At 32.5% G+C, this 20,699-nt stretch overlaps 1 protein-coding gene across 1 annotated transcript; it reads right to left on the bottom strand.

Annotated features, from left to right (window-relative positions):
* Positions 1-3,329: 3,329 nt before the first annotated feature.
* LOC123664236 lies at positions 3,330-3,926 on the bottom strand. The gene has a single exon (XM_045598830.1). The coding sequence runs from the start codon at positions 3,924-3,926 to the stop codon at positions 3,330-3,332; it is 597 nt and encodes a 198-aa protein (XP_045454786.1).
* Between the last annotated feature and the right edge of the window lie 16,773 nt (positions 3,927-20,699).

Genomic DNA, 20,699 nt, shown 5'->3' on the forward strand with positions numbered 1-20,699 from the left:
AGACTTTGTGTTCTTTCTAGTAGGGCAGATCGAACACCGCCCGCGAACACCACTAGGCCCTGGGACTGGAGAGGTCTCTGGATTATTTTCTTTGCCCAATACTTGAAACGTTCTGTTTCGTAGGTGTCTGGGTAAAAATGTTATAGAAGTCCTCTTTTCTGTCTGGTTTTACGAGGGTCAAAGAAAGTTCCTTTACGTTTCTTGGAGGCTCCCTCGAATATTCCAGTAAGTAGTGCCGTTCCTGCCTAGAAAGTATCCTTGACGGATGCAACTCAGAGGTATATCAACGAGATCAGGTCTTCTATGTAATAAACCGTCAGTCGTATTTCCTCTTCTAGTAGGAACAGGTTCCGGAACATCGTCTTCAACACTTTGGCAAGAATCCGAGTCGTTTTCAAAGGCTTCCAAATTGTCCTCTTTTTTGGATGAAATTTCTCCCTCTATTTCATCTTCTTCCAAAACTTCTGCTATTCTTTGGTCATCTAAACAATTTCGCAACATTTACAAGCAAAAATAAAATAAATAGTAATATGACGATAGTAAATAATTTACGTACACAAGACGTCGCACGTGGGTCGAAATGACCCATACTCACTTTAGACGTTATTATACTCCGAGCACCGAGCGCAAACTGGCTGAGGCGGGGTTTGTGGGCAGACTTTATACTAACTTGAAGGTACTGAGATCGACCATTAGAAGTAGCTAAAATTTAAAAAGTTATTGAACAAAAATCGAGGTACTGGGTCTTTTCGACCCATGCGCGCCCACTCGCGGGTTAATTTTGTAGGTATTATAAGACTATTACCTTTCAACAATAAATTTCCGACTGAATGTATTTCATGACGACAGTTCCAATAAGGCAAGACTAATTTATTGACTTCTGACTTTTTATCAGGCCATCCTTGTTCATAGTACTGCTTAAGTAGCTGTAGACATTCATCATTTTCTGTACCCTTGATCAGCCACTGACGACGTTCTTCCGAAATAGGTAAGTTTTTGACAAGCATGTTGACACCAACCTTGACATCCTCATCCAGCTCATCTTCACTGCACTCAGGTAAAGCTGCTCGTGATAATGAATCAGCTATGTACATTTTAGTACCAGGTTTGTACTCAACCTTTAAGTCGTAGGCTTGTATTCTTAGCATAAGCCTCTGTAGACGTGTTGGAACTTCAGCTAAAGGCTTTTTAAATAAAGTAATTAATGGACGATGATCTGTTTCCACAGTGACAATTTTACCATAAATATATTGATGAAAGCGAATACATCCAAAGACAATGGCATACAGTTCTTTTTCAATCTGTGCCATGCGTTTCTGACTTGACGTTAACGTTTTAGATGCATAACAAATTGGATGATTATCTTGAAGCAAGACTGCACCGACTGCTGACTGACTTGAATCAACTGACAAGACTACTGAATTTTTGACATTATAATGTGATAAGACTGGCGCCTGACAAATAATCTCTTTTAGACGTTTAAATGTAGCTTCGTGACTCTCATTTCATGACCATTCGCTTGACTTTTTTAATAACAGACGTAGAGGTTCAGTTTCCTGTGTTAAATTCTTTATAAATCCTCCCAGATAATTTAAAATACCAAGAAATCTTTGTAGATCCTTGAGACAGACAGGAGACGGCATATCCTTGATAGCCCGGACTTTATCTGGATCAGGTGACACTCCATTTTGTGAAAATATATGACCTAAGTATTTGACTTGTGTATGACCAAATTTACACTTACTTTTATTAAATTTTAGGTTGACTTCTTGAGCTTTCTTAAACACTCTTTATAAATTTTCATCATGTTCTTGTCGACTCTTTCCATAGACTAAAATATCATCAGCATATACCATGACTCCAGGTAATACACCAAATGTTTCTGTCATAATTCGATGAAATATTTCAGGAGCACAGTTAATACCAAAAGGTAACCTTTTAAATCTATAGCGGCCAAATGGGGTGTTGAATGTACATAACATTGAGCTTTCCAAATCAAGACAAATAACCCAAAATCCACTACTTGCATCAAGAGTAGAAAAATATGACGCGCCGTGAAGCTTAGACCGTACCATATCAATAGTAGGTATAGGGTAATGAGATCTACATATTGCTTCATTCAAGTTTCTTGGATCAAGACAGACTCTTAGTTGACCATTTTTCTTCTCAACCAATAAAAGTGAACTCACCCATGCTGTTGGCTCAGTAACCTTGGTAATGACATCCAAATTTTCCATATTATCCAATTCCTTCTTCAGTCTATCGTGTAATGAGAATGGAATTTTTCGCGGTGGATCAATTTTAGGACGAACATCACTATTGACAGTGATATGACACTCACCAGGTAGACAGCCCATAATATAATGTGACTGTAAATGTGACTGAACATGACAATTACTTTTATAAGACTGTGACTTTTCATAATTATTATTATTATATGACTCTGACAGATTTTGATATTTATTATTTGCACTACATGACTCTGACTGACAATTCTGACTATTACCAAGACAATTATTAAACTCTGACCTATGACTTTGACTCTTAACTAATTTTGAATGATAATTTTGACTAAAACTTTGACAATCACTTGACTTTTCAATATTAAAGACCCTTTTAATTAGACCTAGCTCTGAACAGGTATTTTTACCAATAACAGTTGGAGATGAGACATTTGCAATAATAAAGTTAATAATTTTTGACTGACGTTGACTATTTACATAATAAGTACATTCAAGCTTTTGTTGACCTAATATTGGTATGGTATTTCCACAATAAGATGTAACTTTAGAATGACAAGGTGAAAAATTTTGATTGACATTTAATGATTGAAACAAATTATATGACATGACATTAGCATCACTCCCTGTATCTAAAATACATTGTACATTTATGTTATTAATTGTAAGATTAACACTCCAATCTGAAATTGTAGACTGACATGAATTCAAGTGTCCGACGAACAAATAATTTGAATTTTTACCTTCATAGTCCATATTGTTCATATCATTTTGACTTAATTGTATATATTTCACTGTTTTAGACCTGCAGAATGCCTGATAATGACCTAGACGGTGACACTGTCTGCACCTAGCCTTTTGCGCAGGGCAGGTATATCTATGATTTTGCCCACATCGTGTACACATTCCTTTTTCTTGAGACTGTAAACTTGTTCCTGACTGTGACCTTGCTCTTGACTGTGACCTTGCTCTTGACTGTGACCTTGCCCTTGACTGTGACCTGGCTGAAGACTGAGACTTGGCTGAAGCCTGAGATCTTGACTGACTGAATGATTGACGTTGATAGAAGACATTAATAGACTCTTTGAACTATTTAGCATGACATCTAGCTGAGACTAATGTTTTAGACAAGTTTCTAGCCTTTTCTAGTGTTAAATCTTCCTCTAGTAATAGTTTCTCACGGACATGTTGAAAACTTTCATGCATATTAGTTATAAAAATATCTTTAATCATTCTATCTTGTAAATTTCCAAATTCACACGACTGACTTCTATTTATTAATGTCGTAAGGAAGTCTTCCAGGCTTTCTTCAGCTTTTTGTTTAGTTGTAAAGAACTTATAGCATTCATAGGTTATGTTTCTTTTAGGTACAAAATATTCTTCAAATTTATTGACTAATTGATTAAATGTAATTTTGTCGATGTCTAAATTGAATGAATTGAATATTTCGAGACTTTCCGTGCCTATAAAATGTAATAAAACTGCTACTTTGCGTGCGTCTGACTCTTCGTATATGGCACTTGCCTTAAGAAAAATAATGAAAGTTTGGTACCATTTCTTCCAATTAGACGACAGATTGCCTTCCAGGCTCATGGGCTTGATATTTCCGGCTATGGTAAGCCTTTTTGACGACGACATTGCCTCTTCCCGCTCGCCACGTGGCTCGACCTTTTTGACCTCCGACATTGACTTTATATTTTGTAGTTGTTCTTTTAAAAGACTACTTCTGACACCATGTTAGATATTTGGTTGTGTTTAATGAAACTCCGGTGTTGGACAAATATAACTTTATATTATTTAAGACTTAATATAATTAGCTGACAAGACAAAGGACGTGTACGTGTTAAGTTTCTAGTGACGAGTAATGACAGTGACGTTTAGTTGTACATAGACTACCATTCATAACAATAACATAATTAGAAGTGGTCATAACATGTAATATAATATAATAATAAAATGGTAGGAAAGTCAAAACTGTACATTGAAATTTTTTTTTAAAGAATACTTGGGGTGTGATCTATAATCGATACCGAAGCCAAAAATATAGTTTTTAGAATTTTTGTCTGTTTGTCTGTTTGTCTGTATGTATGTCCGGGATAAACTCAAAAAGTACTGCATGGATTTACTTCAAATTTGGCACGAATATTATTAAGAAGTAGGGTCAACATATAGGCTACATATTATCATGCTATCACCTACGGGAAACGAGCAGTGAACCTTTATTTCTTCAATGCATTCTGTAACAACGTGTAATCTAACGATGCATATTTGAATGTTGTTACTATGTTAATAACCATGCTATAAGCTAGCTTCATACTATAAATAGACATTCTGTAGTATATTTAGTATTAGCATTGCACCCGTGCGAAGCCGGGGCGGGTCGCTAGTGTAATATAATGTAAAATATCTGTCACACCATAAAAATTATAATACTAGTCAGCAGTTCAGATAACCAAAATTCTAGCCAATTTCTAACATCGAATCTCAAACCATGCAAAATTGTGCGATAAACCTAATGATGAAATAAAACCAACAGAGTTCCTTAATAAAGCCAATATTTATTCAAACAACACAACAGCACTTCGCGTTTACAACGTTAATATTATCGTTGTAATTGATTTAACATTATTAATATAAATTGATTTTACATTGTATCGACGCTTTGTTAATGTTCTAATTGAATTGAATAAAAAAGTTTTTTTTTAATGACAATTTATAGCAAATATTTGTATAAATATTTTAAGAGAACAAGGCTTTAGGCTTTTTTTGTAATGAATAAACTCAAAATCAGCTGGACTAATTTTAAAAATCCTTTTACCAATAGAACGCTACGTTTCCACTAAGTGACAAAATCTATAATTCATAGTGCTGTAATTACACAGTAAAAATCGTGTAATCCTAGTAGTTGAAGCCGAGGGCGGAAAGCGAGTGTTAGATTAAATAAGATTTTATAAAGTTATTGATAAAATACCCGGGAAACACAGTTCTGTCCGCGTGAAAATAGAGAATAGGATTTTTCTCTTACGATCTAGCTAGATTTATAATGGAAAACCACTATTTTAAATCTAATCTAGCGACTAGCCCGTTGGCGTAGTTTATAGTGGCTTTCTGGCTGCTTTCTGTTCAGCGGGTTGCGGGTTCGATTCCCGCCTGAGTCTGGGTGTAATATAATATATATATATATATATATATATATATATATATATATATATATATATATATATATATTATTTCTATGTATATTTATGAAAAAAATAGTTATAATAGTCGGCTGTTACCTGTAACACAATCATTAAGTTGCTTACCATACCAAAAATAACTGTGTTAAATAATTGAAATGACCCTGAAATTATTTGAGCAGATTTACGCGATATAAATATAATGTTATTAGACTAGCCCGTTGAGCAGTTTGTAGTCACCATTTAGCTATAGCAGTCGACTGCTACACAAGCATTAAGTTGCTTACCGTAGAAACAGACGACCGTGTGTATGTTCTAAGTTATTTAGTAATGTATTTTATTTATTGAATAACTAAAGATGAAATAAACTTTGCGATTTTATATAACTAAAAACAAGAATGTTTTCACATAATTTCGACGTAAATAGTCGGAAATTGTCGAAAAATGCCGTAAATTATTATTATTACCGAAAATTAATAACTTTCGGACGGTTCCTTTATTAAAAATCAAATAAATTCATTACCAGACTACGTTATTGCTGTTCGTAAAAGTAATTTACATTTTGGAAATAAGCTTCATTTTTTACGGAGATAGTGGTTAAAAATATTAATTACTTATTTTGCCTGCTATTGCTTATCAATGGAAAAACTTAATATCAGTATACAATACAATTATTTAGATTTAAAAATGAGTGTAGAATGTGAAGAAGAATAAACAGAAACAAACACGCGAGTAAGTTTATACATGACTAGCTGACCCCGCATACATTATTTTGCCATATATGTTATAAACCCCCTTAATTCCACTCCTCTTATAACTTAGGGGTATAAAAAATAGATGTTGGCCAATGCTCAACATACCCGATACGCACTCAAAATTTCATAAAAATCGGTCCAGCCGTTTCGGAGGAGTATTGTAACTAAGTACTGTGTGGCTACGGTACTAAAGAATATAGCCACCCCCTCTCTTCCCGTGGGTGTCGTAAGCGGCGACTGAGGGATAACACGGTTCCGCTACCACCTTGGAACTTAAAAAGCCGACTGGTGGCGGGATAACCATCCGACTGCTGGCTTCGAAATACACAGGCCGAAGACGGGCAGCAGCGTCTTCGGTGCGACAAAGCCAGTACTGCGGTCACCTACCCGCCTGCCCAGCGTGGTGACTATGGGCAAAACACATGAGTTCACGTTATTTTTGGCGTAAACTTGTGGAGGCCTATGTCCAGCAGTGGACTCTATAGGCTGTAATGATTGTAACTAACATTGTTACTTGAGAATTTTATACCTATATAAGACTAGCTGACTCGGCAAACGTTGTCTTGCTGCTAAACGCTATTTAAAAATAGGGGTTAGTGGTAGAAGGGTGAAAATTTAGGGTTGTATGTATTTTTCAACGCCAAATCATAATAAAATAAAAAATAAATAATTTCAAAAAAATAAAAAAAAAGTGGTGGACTACCCTTAACCTTTAGGGGGATGAAAAATAGATGTTGTTCAATTCTCAGACCTACCCAATATGCACACAAAATTTCATGAGAATCGGTCAAGCCGTTTCGGAGGAGTTTAACTACAAAAACCGCGACACAAGAATTTTATATATTAGATTATACCTTACTCTTAGACCAAAAAAAGATAAATAATACTAATTGAATGAGATAAAACGAATTGGTATAAATTTCAAATACAACGTTATACAAATTTTTGACTGTATATTTTGTAAAAAGAAATTATAAGGACAACACTTATTTTTCATGTTCATGCGCAACATAACTTACATAAATGTAATAAATTAGGACTTTAAGCTTTTACTTACAGAGACTTTTTAAGACTTTATCCTTATTAGAGGCGGGATGAAACTACTACAGAGCGTAGTTTAAAAAGAGTCCTAATTATATAAACAGACTAAAAAGAAAGGAAGTCGCGGATTAAAAATAGTTAACCATTGAAGTCTCTTGGTATTAAAGATCTCTTTTAGTAAGGGAAATTAGAGAACTTGATATGTAACTTTAGATTTAGAATAGGGTGTCAATATTTGAAGACGAAAAATATTGACATTATTTTATCTTAATGTTGATAACACTAGGTACGAAATACAAAAATATTTACACTTGTTAGAGGGCTGGGTTTTAATTATGTTTACTGTTGTTTATGTCATTGCTTGTTGTTTTATAACATATATGTATAACTAATGAAATCGTAACCTAACTTTATATGTAACTTAGAAATTAAAAAATAATTATCCTTTTACTTGGTTACAAAGAACGTTTAATGCATTTGTAGTTTTAGTGCAGTCTTGATACCGCTATATTTAAATATAATAAAAACTCTGTATACAATATCAGCCGTCCATTTGCACTATCACACTTCCGCGCCAGATCTCTATATTACTTGAAGTTTGGTAACCCTAACTTACGAACGCGAAGAGAGATAGGTTGCATCTATTGTTAATTTAATAACCTGTTTAACGTGAGCTTTTCCAGGATTAACTCTCGAAGGGCTTATATTATTTCACTATTACTCTCCGAAGTGTTTTGTTTCAGAATTCCCATTTAAGTTTGTTACAACATATACCAATGGGAGTAACGCGTTACGTGCTTAGCTTATCGAATTCGATGTTTTAAATTTGGAATTTTATTATGTTAATGTTTCGTTAAGGTTGTTGTTTTCTGTATCCGCCTATAATTTAATGCAACTGACACTTATCAGTGAGAAAAAGACTTATTTTAATTTTTACGATGCATCACTGTGGAATGTCGTTTACCAAATTTTGACTCAAAATGATGCAGGTTTTATTATTTAATACGCTTGATCTCCAAAGTTAATACTTTTGATTTAATAGTTAATAAGTTTAAATCGTGGTCGGCTTAAAAATATATATTTACAGTGGAATCAGTAGGAAGGTTGAAACTTAGTTCTAAAAGGTCAGGTACACATTAGTTGTTGTGTAGTACGATGTATTTAATTTGCTCATTTATGATCTTAGTGTCAAGTTTATCTAAATTTACAGGAATTCAAGAAAACAGAGGAAATTATAAAATATGTGTACTTTTAATCAATAAAATGACGATAAAAAAGTGCTCTGAAGCCTAACTGATAAAGTAAATTTTATTTTGTCGAACTAAAGATACGAACTTTGCCAAAGAAACTTAAATAATTTCTTCTACGAGTAGTACCAATTTATCGCAAAACTTGTAGCCGTGTGTATGCATAATGCTAACTAAACTTTATCGAAACAAGCATGCTGATGACAATCTAATTTTTTTGCGTCAAAATACAGTATAGTATCAGTACCTATATTGACTGTGTGGTTACGGTAGTAAAGAATATAGCCACCCCTTCTCTTTCTGTGGGTGTCGTAAGAGGCGACTAGAGGATAACACAGTTCCTCTACCACCTTGGAACTTAAAAAGCTGACCGGTGGTGGGATAGCCATCCAACTGCCTGCTTTGAAATACACAGGTCGAAGGCGGGCAGCAGCGTCTTCGGTGCGACAAAGCCAATACTGTAGTCACCAACCCACCTGCCCAGCGTGGTGGCTATAGGCACATGAAAGAACGGCGCGAATTTGTAGAGGCCTATGTCCAGCAGTGGACTGCGATAGGCTGAATTGTATGATATTTACAGACTGTAACTGTGTTGCCAACCCCAAGAAATTAAAAAACAGCAGCATCCCAATAAAAAAACAGGAGAAAACAGTGGGTAAAGTAAAAAAGGTAGATTTCATACCTTCCTCGTATAATTAAAATAATTATTTTAGTTATCAGGACTCACATACATTGTTATGTTTTATTGATCACACTATAATAAAAAACAAAAACCAAAGTAACATTATTTCCCACTTTCATCCTCAATTGCCTCATCTTTAGTATTTACAGACTCATTTTCCTTCTTAAAATCGTACACATTGTTGATAAAATTCTTTATGTGCATTTTTGTGCCTTCAAATGAATAGTAATCAGTTATTTGAAGATTTAATGAGTAAAGTCGATATTTTTCTTTTCTATTTCTATTCCATTTCTATTCCATTTCTATTCGATTTCTATTCGATTTCCATTCGATTTCCATTCGATTTCCATTCGATTTCCATTCGATTTCCATTCGATTTCCATTCGATTTCCATTCGATTTCCATTCGATTTCCATTCGATTTTCATTCGATTTCCATTCGATTTCCATTCGATTTCCATTCGATTTCCATTCGATTTCCATTCGATTACCATTCGATTTTCATTCGATTTCCATTCGATTTCCATTCGATTTCCATTCGATTTCCATTCGATTTCCATTCGATTTCCATTCGATTTCCATTCGATTTCCATTCGATTTCTATTCGATTTCTATTCCATTTCTATTCCATTTCTATTCCATTTCTATTCAATTTCTATTCCATTTCTAGTAGGGAAGCGACAACCACTGCTCTCGTCTCCGCGGTTTGTCTTCAAACAAAGAAAGCCATCAGCTGTTGTTGACGCTGCCGCGTAAGTGCTACCATAGAAGAGAGGAAGCCTGGTGCAAAAAAGAGAGAATTTAGTGAAGTGAAGAAGTGAAGAATTTAGTGTTCATACATATATAGCACAAAATAATCTTTCTACGGTGGCGTTGCAAGTAAGCACAAAAGTTTCTTCAGCAATTCACACAAAGATTTAACATTTGTGAATGATTGAAATGTTTTAATATATCCGAAAAATGTTTTGGAGAATTTTGACATGGTTAATTTTGTACATGATTTCCCCGTGTATAAAATATGAATGTCAATCATATAAGACTGGTCGGGGAATTCCCTCAATTCCGACAAGAGTAGATCCTGCCATATGGTATCATTGTGTATTATTATTTAGTGGTCACCAAAACATATTAAATAGTGATAACGCTGAACGCTAATTGAAAAACAGTAAAAATAAGGAATGAGACAGAAAACAGGGTCATCAATGTAACATGACTGACATGACCGTAGACTTCAATCTGAGTCTAAAACAACCAAATTATACTGATTTATCTACATTTACTCGTACATTCTCGTATTACTCGATGTAACAAGATATTATAATGGGCTGCTATATAAGGCCTTAGTCGACAAACGTGTGGAAGAATTATTTATATCTTTACGTATGTTTCGTTGATATCTACGAGTAAAAAAGACATTAGCAATTATACCGATAGTTTATTGGCCGTACGTTCTTTGAATAAAAATTCATTTCAAACGGTCTGTTTTATTAAATACTAGCTTTTGCACGCGACTTCGTCAGCAGTCCGCTCCTATTGGTCTTAGCGAGATGATATATAGCGTCTAGTTTTCCTCGATAAATGGGCTATTTAAGACTGAAAAAAAAATTTCAAATCGAACCGTAGTTCCTGAGATTACCACGTACAAATAAACAAACAAACAAACTTTTCAGCTTAATAATATTAGTATAGAAGAATATAGCACTTGTGTTTAAAAAATAATAGCTAGAAAAGACAATGACCAAACTCGCAAATTTAAAAGCTCATTATCACTTAAAGTCGTCTAACATGTGAAATTACCTGATTCGGCTTACCTGATAAGCGATTACCATAGCTTATAGACTATAGTTGCCGAACCTACCCCCAACCCCCCAGGATCTCTGGTCACCTCAATCGCCAAAGGAACACAACTCTGCTTGAAAGCAGTATTATTTAGCTGTGATCTTCTGTAACGCTAAGGTACATCCCCAGTTGGTTTGTATTACATTTTGACAAGGATATTTTCTGCTGTGCTCTACTGCAGTTAACATTATTATTTATGTCATCTACTTAGCACACATTAGTTTTATTAATCTGTAATCTACTCAAATGATTTTCGTTAGACAGATTATTAAATTAGTGACAAGGATACAGGATCCAAAATTTTTAAGCACAGCTAAACGAATTTTATTCGGTGATAATAAAAATCAATGATAAAAATTGCCACTGATAAAAATTAACCACCTATATTCCTTTATTGTCTTTGTATTAAATCTTAAAAATATAATTAAATGCGTTCTATTCGCATAAATAGAAACGTAATTAGCGAGAATTGATTGTAGCTTCACTTTAAATGCTAATCACCTGATTTTCAGTACTGTTTGCTTTACTAAGCGTATCGGAACTACGACACTGTCATTAGTCACAAAGACAGATGTTTACTAATTTCAGTTAAATTGATTTGAGGTTAATTTTTATTGCAATATTTTAATATTTATCAAACTTTTTTTTAGTAAAATTAATAGTTATCTGTTACTTATTGACAAAACCAGCCCTGTGGTCACCAACCCACTTGCCCAGCGTGGTGACTATGGGCAACACACATAAGTTCACGCCATTTTTGGCGCGCACTTGGGGAGGCCTATGTCTGACTGCGACAAGCTGAAGTGATTACTTTATATTTTTATAAGAAAAGAGTTTCTTAAGCACGTATACTCATTACTGAAAACTGAAGTTTGTTTGATTATTTGAAATTAATTCAATTGATATCAAAATATTAAAAATTATTTTTCATTAGAATCCATCTCAAGGATGACAAAGATGACCATTGTTTCGCATGTATCTATATTCTGTATCAATCTACATATATGAAACTAGGTGTACTCTGCACGCGTTGCTACGTTTTTTTTTTTTCCTTTTGGTCGTACCAACTCAGAAACCTTTGTGGGCTCATGCACAACACTTTGCTGAAGATCATGACATGATCAAATGCATAGTTTACGATTCTATAATGGACATACAGACAAACATTCATTTATATATATATATATATATATATATATATATATTACTACTATATTATTACTCGTAGATATCAACGAAACATACGTAAAGATATAAATAATTCTCCCACACGTTTGTCGACTAAGGCCTTATATAGCAGCCCATTATAATATCTTGTTACATCGAGTAATACGAGAATATACGAGTAAATGTAGATAAATCAGTATAATTTGGTTGTTTTAGACTCAGATTGAAGTCTACGGTCATGTCAGTCATGTTACATGGATGACCCTGTTTTCTGTCTCATTCCTTATTTTTACTGTTTTTTAATTAGCGTTCAGCGTTATCACTATTTAATATGTTTTGGTGACCACTAAATAATAATACACAATGATACCAGATGGCAGGATCTACTCTTGTCGGAATTTAGGGAATTCCTCGACCAGTCTTATATGATTAACTCTGCTTGAAAGCAGTATTATTTAGCTGTAATCTTCTGTAACGCTAAGGTACATCCCCAGTTGGTTTGTATTACATTTTGAGAAGGATATTTTCTGCTGTGCTCTACCGCAGTTAACATTATTATTTATATCGTCTACTTAGCACAAATTAGTTTTATTAATCTGTAATCTACTGAAATGATTTTCGTTAAACAGATTATTAAATTAGTGACAAGGATACAGGATCCAAAATTTTTAACCACAGCTAAACGGATTATATTCGGTGATGATAAAAATTGCCACTGATAAAAATTAACCACCTTTATTCCTTAATTGTCTTTGCATTAAATCTTAAATATCTAATGAAATGCTATGTGTTCTATTCGCATAAATAGAAACGTAATTAGCGAGAATTGATTGTAGCTTCACTTTAAATGCTAATCACCTGATTTTCAGTACTGTTTGCTTTACTAAGCGTATCGGAACTACGACACTGTCATTAGTCACAAAGACGGATGTTTACTAATTTCAGTTAAATTGATTTGAGGTTAATTTTTATTGCAATATTTTAATATTTATCAAACTTTTTTTTAGTAAAATTAATAGTTATCTGTTACTTATTGACAAAACCAGCCCTGTGGTCACCAACCCACCTGCCCAGTTTGTTGACTATGGGCAACACACATGAGTTCACGCCATTTTTGGCGCGCACTTGGGGAGGCCTATGTCTGACTGCGATAAGCTGAAGTGATTACTTTATATTTTTATAAGAAAAAAGTTTCTTAAGCACGTATACTATTTACTGAAAACTGAAGTTTGTTTGATTATTTGAAATTGATTTAATTGATATCAAAATATTAAAAATTATTTTTCATTAGAATCCATCTCAAGGATGACAAAGTTGACCATTGTCTCGCATGTATCTATATTCTATATCAATCTACATATATAAAAGTAGCTGTACTCTGCGCGCGTTGCTACGCTTTTTTTTCTTTTGGTCGTACCAACTCAGAAACCTTTGTGGGCTCATTCACAACACTTTGCTGAAGATCATGACATGATCAAATGCATAGTTTACGATTCTATAAAGGACATACAGACAAACATTCATTTATATATATATATATATATATATATATATATATATATATATATATATCATCCTATTAATGGAGTTAAAATTAAAAACCATTTTACAGAAAATATATGAAGCATTCCACTGAGTACATCTTAGTTTGAAAAATTCGAAAGTTTTGGCAGAGCTTGAACGAATCTTAATTAACTAAGAGTTTATAAGGATTCGGTAACCATCTTCTTAATGCTCGGCACTTTTAGAAAATTAGGGCTCTCTTTAAAGATGAGTGCAGTGAATTATTCTGAAAACGTTATTAGAAATTCTGCGGAAAGTTTTTATAGAAACTATTTTAGTTCATAGTAACACTTGAAAGCTTAATAAAATATATTTTAACCAAAATACTATTACATACTTTGACATATAAAATACCCGTTTCTTTACCATAGAATGAAGAATAATTTGTATCTGTATTGTTCACTAGTTCCTAAATTCTCTTGTAAATCTTTTAAAAACGGATTACTATATAAAATTCCTACTGATTCTTACGTCTACTGAAGTGCAAATTGCAGAATAATCTCCCGCTTGAAGTTTCTCTGAACGCCATTATATACTGATTTTTACAAGTCGAGCGTACTGGTTTCATTAATTCTACAAACGCGTATTTTAATATATTACAGATAGAACGTTGACTCTTGGCTTGGACTGTTTTAAAATTTTTTTTTTTTAGATATACTTATTTTTTGATACATTTTTTTATTTAATTTTATACTAGGTATACTATACGTACTGTACTGTAGTATCACGTTTCCTAAGTAAACGTAGTGAAATTAAAAAAAAATAATGTATGATTTGTCTTCTACTTATTAATGATTGTTAATTTACGGTTTGAGAAGATTTGCATGACTCTGAATTAAATATAAGATCTACACGTCTGTTTTTGGTAAGTGTTAGATAGATATCCAGACAATTTCTTTATCAGAATAGTTTATTGTCTAGTAAATTAACATTTTCATTTTTAATAAATATATTATGTATAAACGTTTCATACTAAACGCTATATGTATATAGTACTAGTTAATTAAAAGCAGGTTCACCGACAGCGCTTAATGAAAGTGGTTTAGGAATTTACATCAAAGTTAGGTCATTGTTCGTCTTCATAGTTAATCAATTAAGTTATATTGAATACTAGTCCACACTCTATCTTATCGCCAGTAAATCGCTTTTTTGTATTATTAGTTATTATGATAATAATAAACCTTTTTATTTATTCATTCATGATCAAATATATTTGCAACCTATGGTGTAAAGAGTTTATACAGGTTTTTCAAATGTTTCCATTCAAAAATATCAAGCATTGTCTTAATTTTTTTTTTTTTACTTTATTTATATTGCTTACTTATTCATGTTTTATTTAAAAAATAAAATAAAAAAAAAACAAAAAAACACTTTTTACTAAATTAATTACTTTACTCGTACTTTAGATAGGAAATTTAATTAAATTGTTTCTAGACGTAGCGTCGTTGCGTTAAAAGCAAAAACGGAATTTGTTTTGTCTATGGCGGTGAGAAGGCTTGTCTACATTATGATTTTAATATTTAAAACTTTATCAAACTAGTAAAAGTTGGTCCTTGTAAGGACTTGCGAAGCATTACTTTAAATAAATTTAAAATTTTAATTTAAAATTCATCATTACGCGTGTACAAACAACGTTCCATTTAAAATTTTGACTAGCCTGTTAGCGCAATTTGCTGCTCTGCTTTCTGCTGTGGCTTGCGGCTGTTACCTAACAGGCATTAAGTTGCCTGGTTTAGGAACAGACGACCGTGTATGTAAAAAGAAAAAATATATTAGCAGCAAAGTTTGTATAAATTAACGAAACATGTGAAATAATAGTTGTTAGCGGTATGACTTGTTCACTGTCTACAAACTCTTTAATTTTTCATTCAGGCCTTGTCGGACAATTTTGGCTGACATCAGTATGCTTATATTTCTTCTTATTCTTCTTCTTAAAATGGCTTTCAATAGTGCCTGCTTATATTTCGTTTCAGTTGTAGGGAACAGTTAAAGGATATCTGCTAGTTTAAAAAACTAAAAACAGTTAAAAGCTGATTTTTTGGCACTTTCACATTTCGTGTGGCTTGTTGGGCTAGTGATATATCGCCCAGAATTTTTCGATATTATGTTGAATGTGTTATAATCCAGTACACGTTAGATATTTGATGTTCTTTTTTTAATTCATTTTGTTCTTATCGCAAAATTAAATGTCACCAGGAGATATGTATAGTTCCACTTTATTTCTGAGCATTAACAATAAACTTTGATCCTCTCTTTATGCATGCAGAATCCTTAGTCATACTGAAACATTTCAAGCTTTCTGTTAAGTACATTAAATAGAATGAAAAATAATATAAAAATAAGCTTGTCTTTTTAATCATCAATAGAGATCGAACCTTACCAGTTATTGCACTTTCCAATTACTACTAACTACTGCTGCGACTGCGCCAATCCTTTGAAATTCGTAATGAATATTGAGAAAAAAGAACCTAAAAAGACCCTCAGAAATTTAAAAAGCTGCTTCTAATGAGGTTCTTTTATAACTTTAATTTCCTCGTTCCTTATGTACTAAATTGCGGCGTATATATTAAGAATACTTTACTTAACTTCGAAAAGTTAAAATTTGGCTACGTTTATCTAAATTATTTAGTTGAACTATTACGCAGAACTAATTCTACGAAATTTTGTAAAGTAAAATATTAATATATTTTAAGTATTTTCGTTTACTATGTATAATATAAACTTTTGTATTCGCAAACTTAGCAAAAATATTTCTATAGGTATATAAAGGTATGTAAGTATGACAATAGAGTTAGTACCTTTATAATAAGGTTTAAAGTGTCGTGCAATATATTATTAAGGTTATTATGTGTCTGTGTTTTAAATCAGGTCATCATCATCATCATCATCATTTCAGCCTATCACAGTCCACTGATGGACACAGGCCTCCTCAAGCTCGCGCCAAAAATGGCGTGAACTGATGTGTGTTGCCCATAGTCACCACGCTGGGCAGGCAGGTTGGTGACCGCACGGTCACGTTGAGTTTTAAGCCAAATTTAATCTGAAATTTGGTATTCGCGCCGGTTGATTAGACTTGTAAATATGAAATTAATATGGCATAAAAAATGGAAAACGTATGGAAGGCTTAGTAATTATGAAAGATTCTCAGATTTAGAGAACAAACAAAAAAATTAGAAAATCCTGTTACAATTGTTATTTAGAGCGAGTAGAAAAAAATATTAAAATTAATTCAAAAGAATTTAGGTCTTTTATTAAATCTAAAAAAGAACACATTGGTATACCAGATACCATGTATTTGGATCTGCAATCTAGCTCAGATGAACAAATAATTACCGACATGTTCAGTTGCTTTTTCCAATCTCGGAATGTTACGATAAATTCATTGAGAGTGCTGAAAGTAATATCAAAATTAACAGCAAATCCTTTTGGTCTTTTATTAAATCCAAGAAAGCTTCTACCGACATTCCAGATATAATGATTTTTAATGAAATTCAATCTTCTAACGGTTTCGAAATCTGTCAGCTTTTTAATTCCTATTTTCAGTCAGCCTTTGAATCTAATTCGCAATCACATAGTGACAGTGAATCGTTGCTGGTAGATCTCTATGGTAACTCTCAGGCTGCTTCTATAGGTTCGGTCGATCTTTCTACTAAATTAGTTAGAAAATACTTGAAAAGTTTGGATATATGCAAGGGGGGCGGTCCTGATGGTATTCCTCCCATTTTTCTTAAGTCTTGCTACAGTAGTTTGGATGTCCCTCTATTTATTTTATTTAACTTATCTCTTCGTACTGGAAGAGTGCCTAAAATATGGAAACAATCGTTTGTAGTACCAATTTACAAGACGGGAGATAGGCACAACATACAGAATTATAGACCTATATCCAAACTAAACACTATTGCAAAATTATTTGAAAAAATTATTTATGATCAATTATATCCCGTAGTGAGGCCTTTGATTATTAAACAGCAGCATGGATTTGTAGATGGCAGATCGACCGAAACAAACCTTTGTGAGTTGACTCATCAACTGACAACAACAATGGATAGGGGTGGTCAGGTTGATGTCGTTTATACGGACTTTTCAAAAGCCTTTGATAAGATCTCTCATAACCTGTTAGTCAAAAAACTTAGTGCAATAGGTATACACGGTGATTTGCTTCGTTGGCTTGAATCTTATTTACGGGACCGTAGTCAGGCTGTTGCTGTTAAGGGTTTTTGTTCGTCATTTGTGCCCGTTACCTCTGGAGTACCTCAGGGCTCTCATCTCGGACCATTATTGTTTAATGTCTTTATCAATGACGTAACAAAATACATTAGTAATTGCAGTATATTGCTCTATGCAGATGATATGAAGATTTTTAAAATTATTGGCTCTACTCACGACTGCGTTTTACTTCAGGATGATCTTGATAGCTTTGAGAGTTACTGTAATTATAACCTTTTAAAATTAAATATAAAAAAATGCAGTGCCGTGACATTTACGAGGAAGATGAGGGCTATACAGTTTGACTACAAATTACAGAATACCGTTTTAGCCAGAGTTTCTGAGATAAGAGATTTGGGTGTCTTCTTAGATCAAAAGTTAAGTTATGCTTATCATATTGATTATATCACATCCAAAGCTTATAAGATGCTAGGATTTATCCTAAGATCTACTAAAGAGTTTAAAAATTGCAATACCCTTATCCTTCTTTTTAATGCTTACGTAAGGTCCCTTTTGGAATATGGATCTACAGTTTGGAACCCGATTTATAAAAAATATATAAATAAAATCGAAAAAATTCAATTAAAATTTTTAAAACATTTCCGATTTAGAATTGCCAATTCCGACCATTCGACCAATAAAGTCCTGGCAAGTATCACCCCATTAAAGGTGCGCAGAGACTTGAGGGACCAATTATTTCTTTACAAAATTGTCCATAGTCTTGTTGATTCTAAGAGTCTTTTTAGTAAAATTTTATTTGAATGTCCCCGTCTTAGCTCAAGAAATCAATCTTTGTTCTTCGTGCCCCGTTGTAGAAATGATTATGCCAAAAATGTGTTTTTGCTGCGTGCCTGTAGGAATTATAATAAGCATAGTGAGAGTTTAGACATATTCAACATGAAAATTAGTAATTATAAGAATATTTTACATAAATTGTTATTTTGTGAACAATTGTTTTAACTGTTAATTACTGTGTTTACTTTATGTTTAGTTTTTTTTTTCTGTTTTTATCATGGATTGTCAAGTGTTTGTTATAATTTTATTGTGGAAACTTGATTGATTTGTGTTATTTTTATATTGTTTTTATTGAATAGTGTTGTAATAATTGTTTGTTTCCCAAATAAAATAAAATAAAAATAAATCTGTATTTGAACCGAATATATCATTTTCACTTAATACTATGGATTATAATTCAAATACAATCATTGCGTCTTTCGACATATCAGAGAACAAAGTACAATCATACTTTGCTTAATTAGATGTACGCAAGGGGAGTGAGCCAGATTCTATGCATCCTATGTTCTTAAAACAAGGTAGTAAAACTTTAAGCATACCCTTAACTATTTTTTTTAAAAGTCCTTGAATATTGGCTATATACCTTCCTATAGAGTGGAAGAAATCTTTGATTAAGGGTCTTGATAGGAGGAATATTATAAATTATCGTGGAATCTCTAAATTGCCCTCTATACCAAAGCTTTTCGAAAAAATTGTATATATGATATACCCAGTGTTAAGACCCTTGTTAATGAGTTTATCAATAAGCATCAACATTATTTGCAATGTGAGTTTGTAGTAATGTTCGATTTATATAATATATATTTGTTTTTTTTTTTTAATGTTATATATATGTCATATGTACAATTATATTTTATTGTATTGTGTAATGTATTTTTTGGTGAAAACTTTACTGGCTTAGTCAGTCTTATTGTCTTGTGAATTAATTGTATCGTTTTGTGCTGCTTGTTTCCCAATAAAAAATAAATAAAACCAAGTCACTTAAAATAAAAATTTACTTTCAAAATTATGTAATTTTCTTGTCAGAATCACTATTTCCTGGATATCATTGGTAATAATTAGGCATTCGACAAAGTAAGCATCGAAAAATATATTTAAAATAACTTCAAATGCAATTACAACTTTTATACGAATTTGTTAAAATTGAGTTTAAAAATTTTAATACTTTTAAGCTTTTTCTTGTTTGGACACGGGAGTAATTAATTTAACAGGATTTAAAATTAATTAAATCGCTTTTAATCTGAATAATAAATTAACCCGCCACCGGTGACGTCAATTTTACTTACATCATTGGTGACACCGGTCTCATGCACCGGGATTTACAATGGAAGATTTATATAAATATTTTTTTTACTATCTATTTTATATTTATGTATATATGTTCTTTGATAATAAAACAAAGATATTTTGTTAATCACAGTACGATTATTATATTTTTATTTATTTTAAAACAATGACACTTAAAACAAGAAAATTTGTTAACTTTTTAAAAATAACTTTTGTTAGACCATAGAAAACACAAATATCAATGTGTTTTTTATATAAGTTCAGTCTTATCTCTTTTAAGACACTAGGAACTTACATAAAATAAACAAAAAGTGGCATGATACCAACAAAAAAAATAACAAAAAATTAATCTAAAAAATGACTATTCTTCAGTCAAACAGCTTCTGCAGAAAGGCACTACATGTTCAAGACACAAATATTTTTTGCACTTGTCTGATGGGGATGTCTGATGGCGCTGATGGCCTGTCCTCATCGAGTACTTCTTGTAGAAGAGACTCGAGCCGACGTTGTTCATTTTCGAATGACATGCTAAAATAAATTTTATAATTTGAAATATGGTATTTTCGTGAAATATCGATAAAATTATGCCAATAAACTAACTAATCATAGGGAAATACAATCAAGTAATAACAAAACTAAAATTGTAAGTAAAAAATGTATATGGCCCTGATAAAATATGAACAATTAAAAATTCAACTA

The sequence above is a fragment of the Melitaea cinxia genome, chromosome 21 (assembly GCF_905220565.1).
Source record: "Melitaea cinxia chromosome 21, ilMelCinx1.1, whole genome shotgun sequence".
NCBI lineage: Eukaryota > Metazoa > Arthropoda > Insecta > Lepidoptera > Nymphalidae > Melitaea > Melitaea cinxia.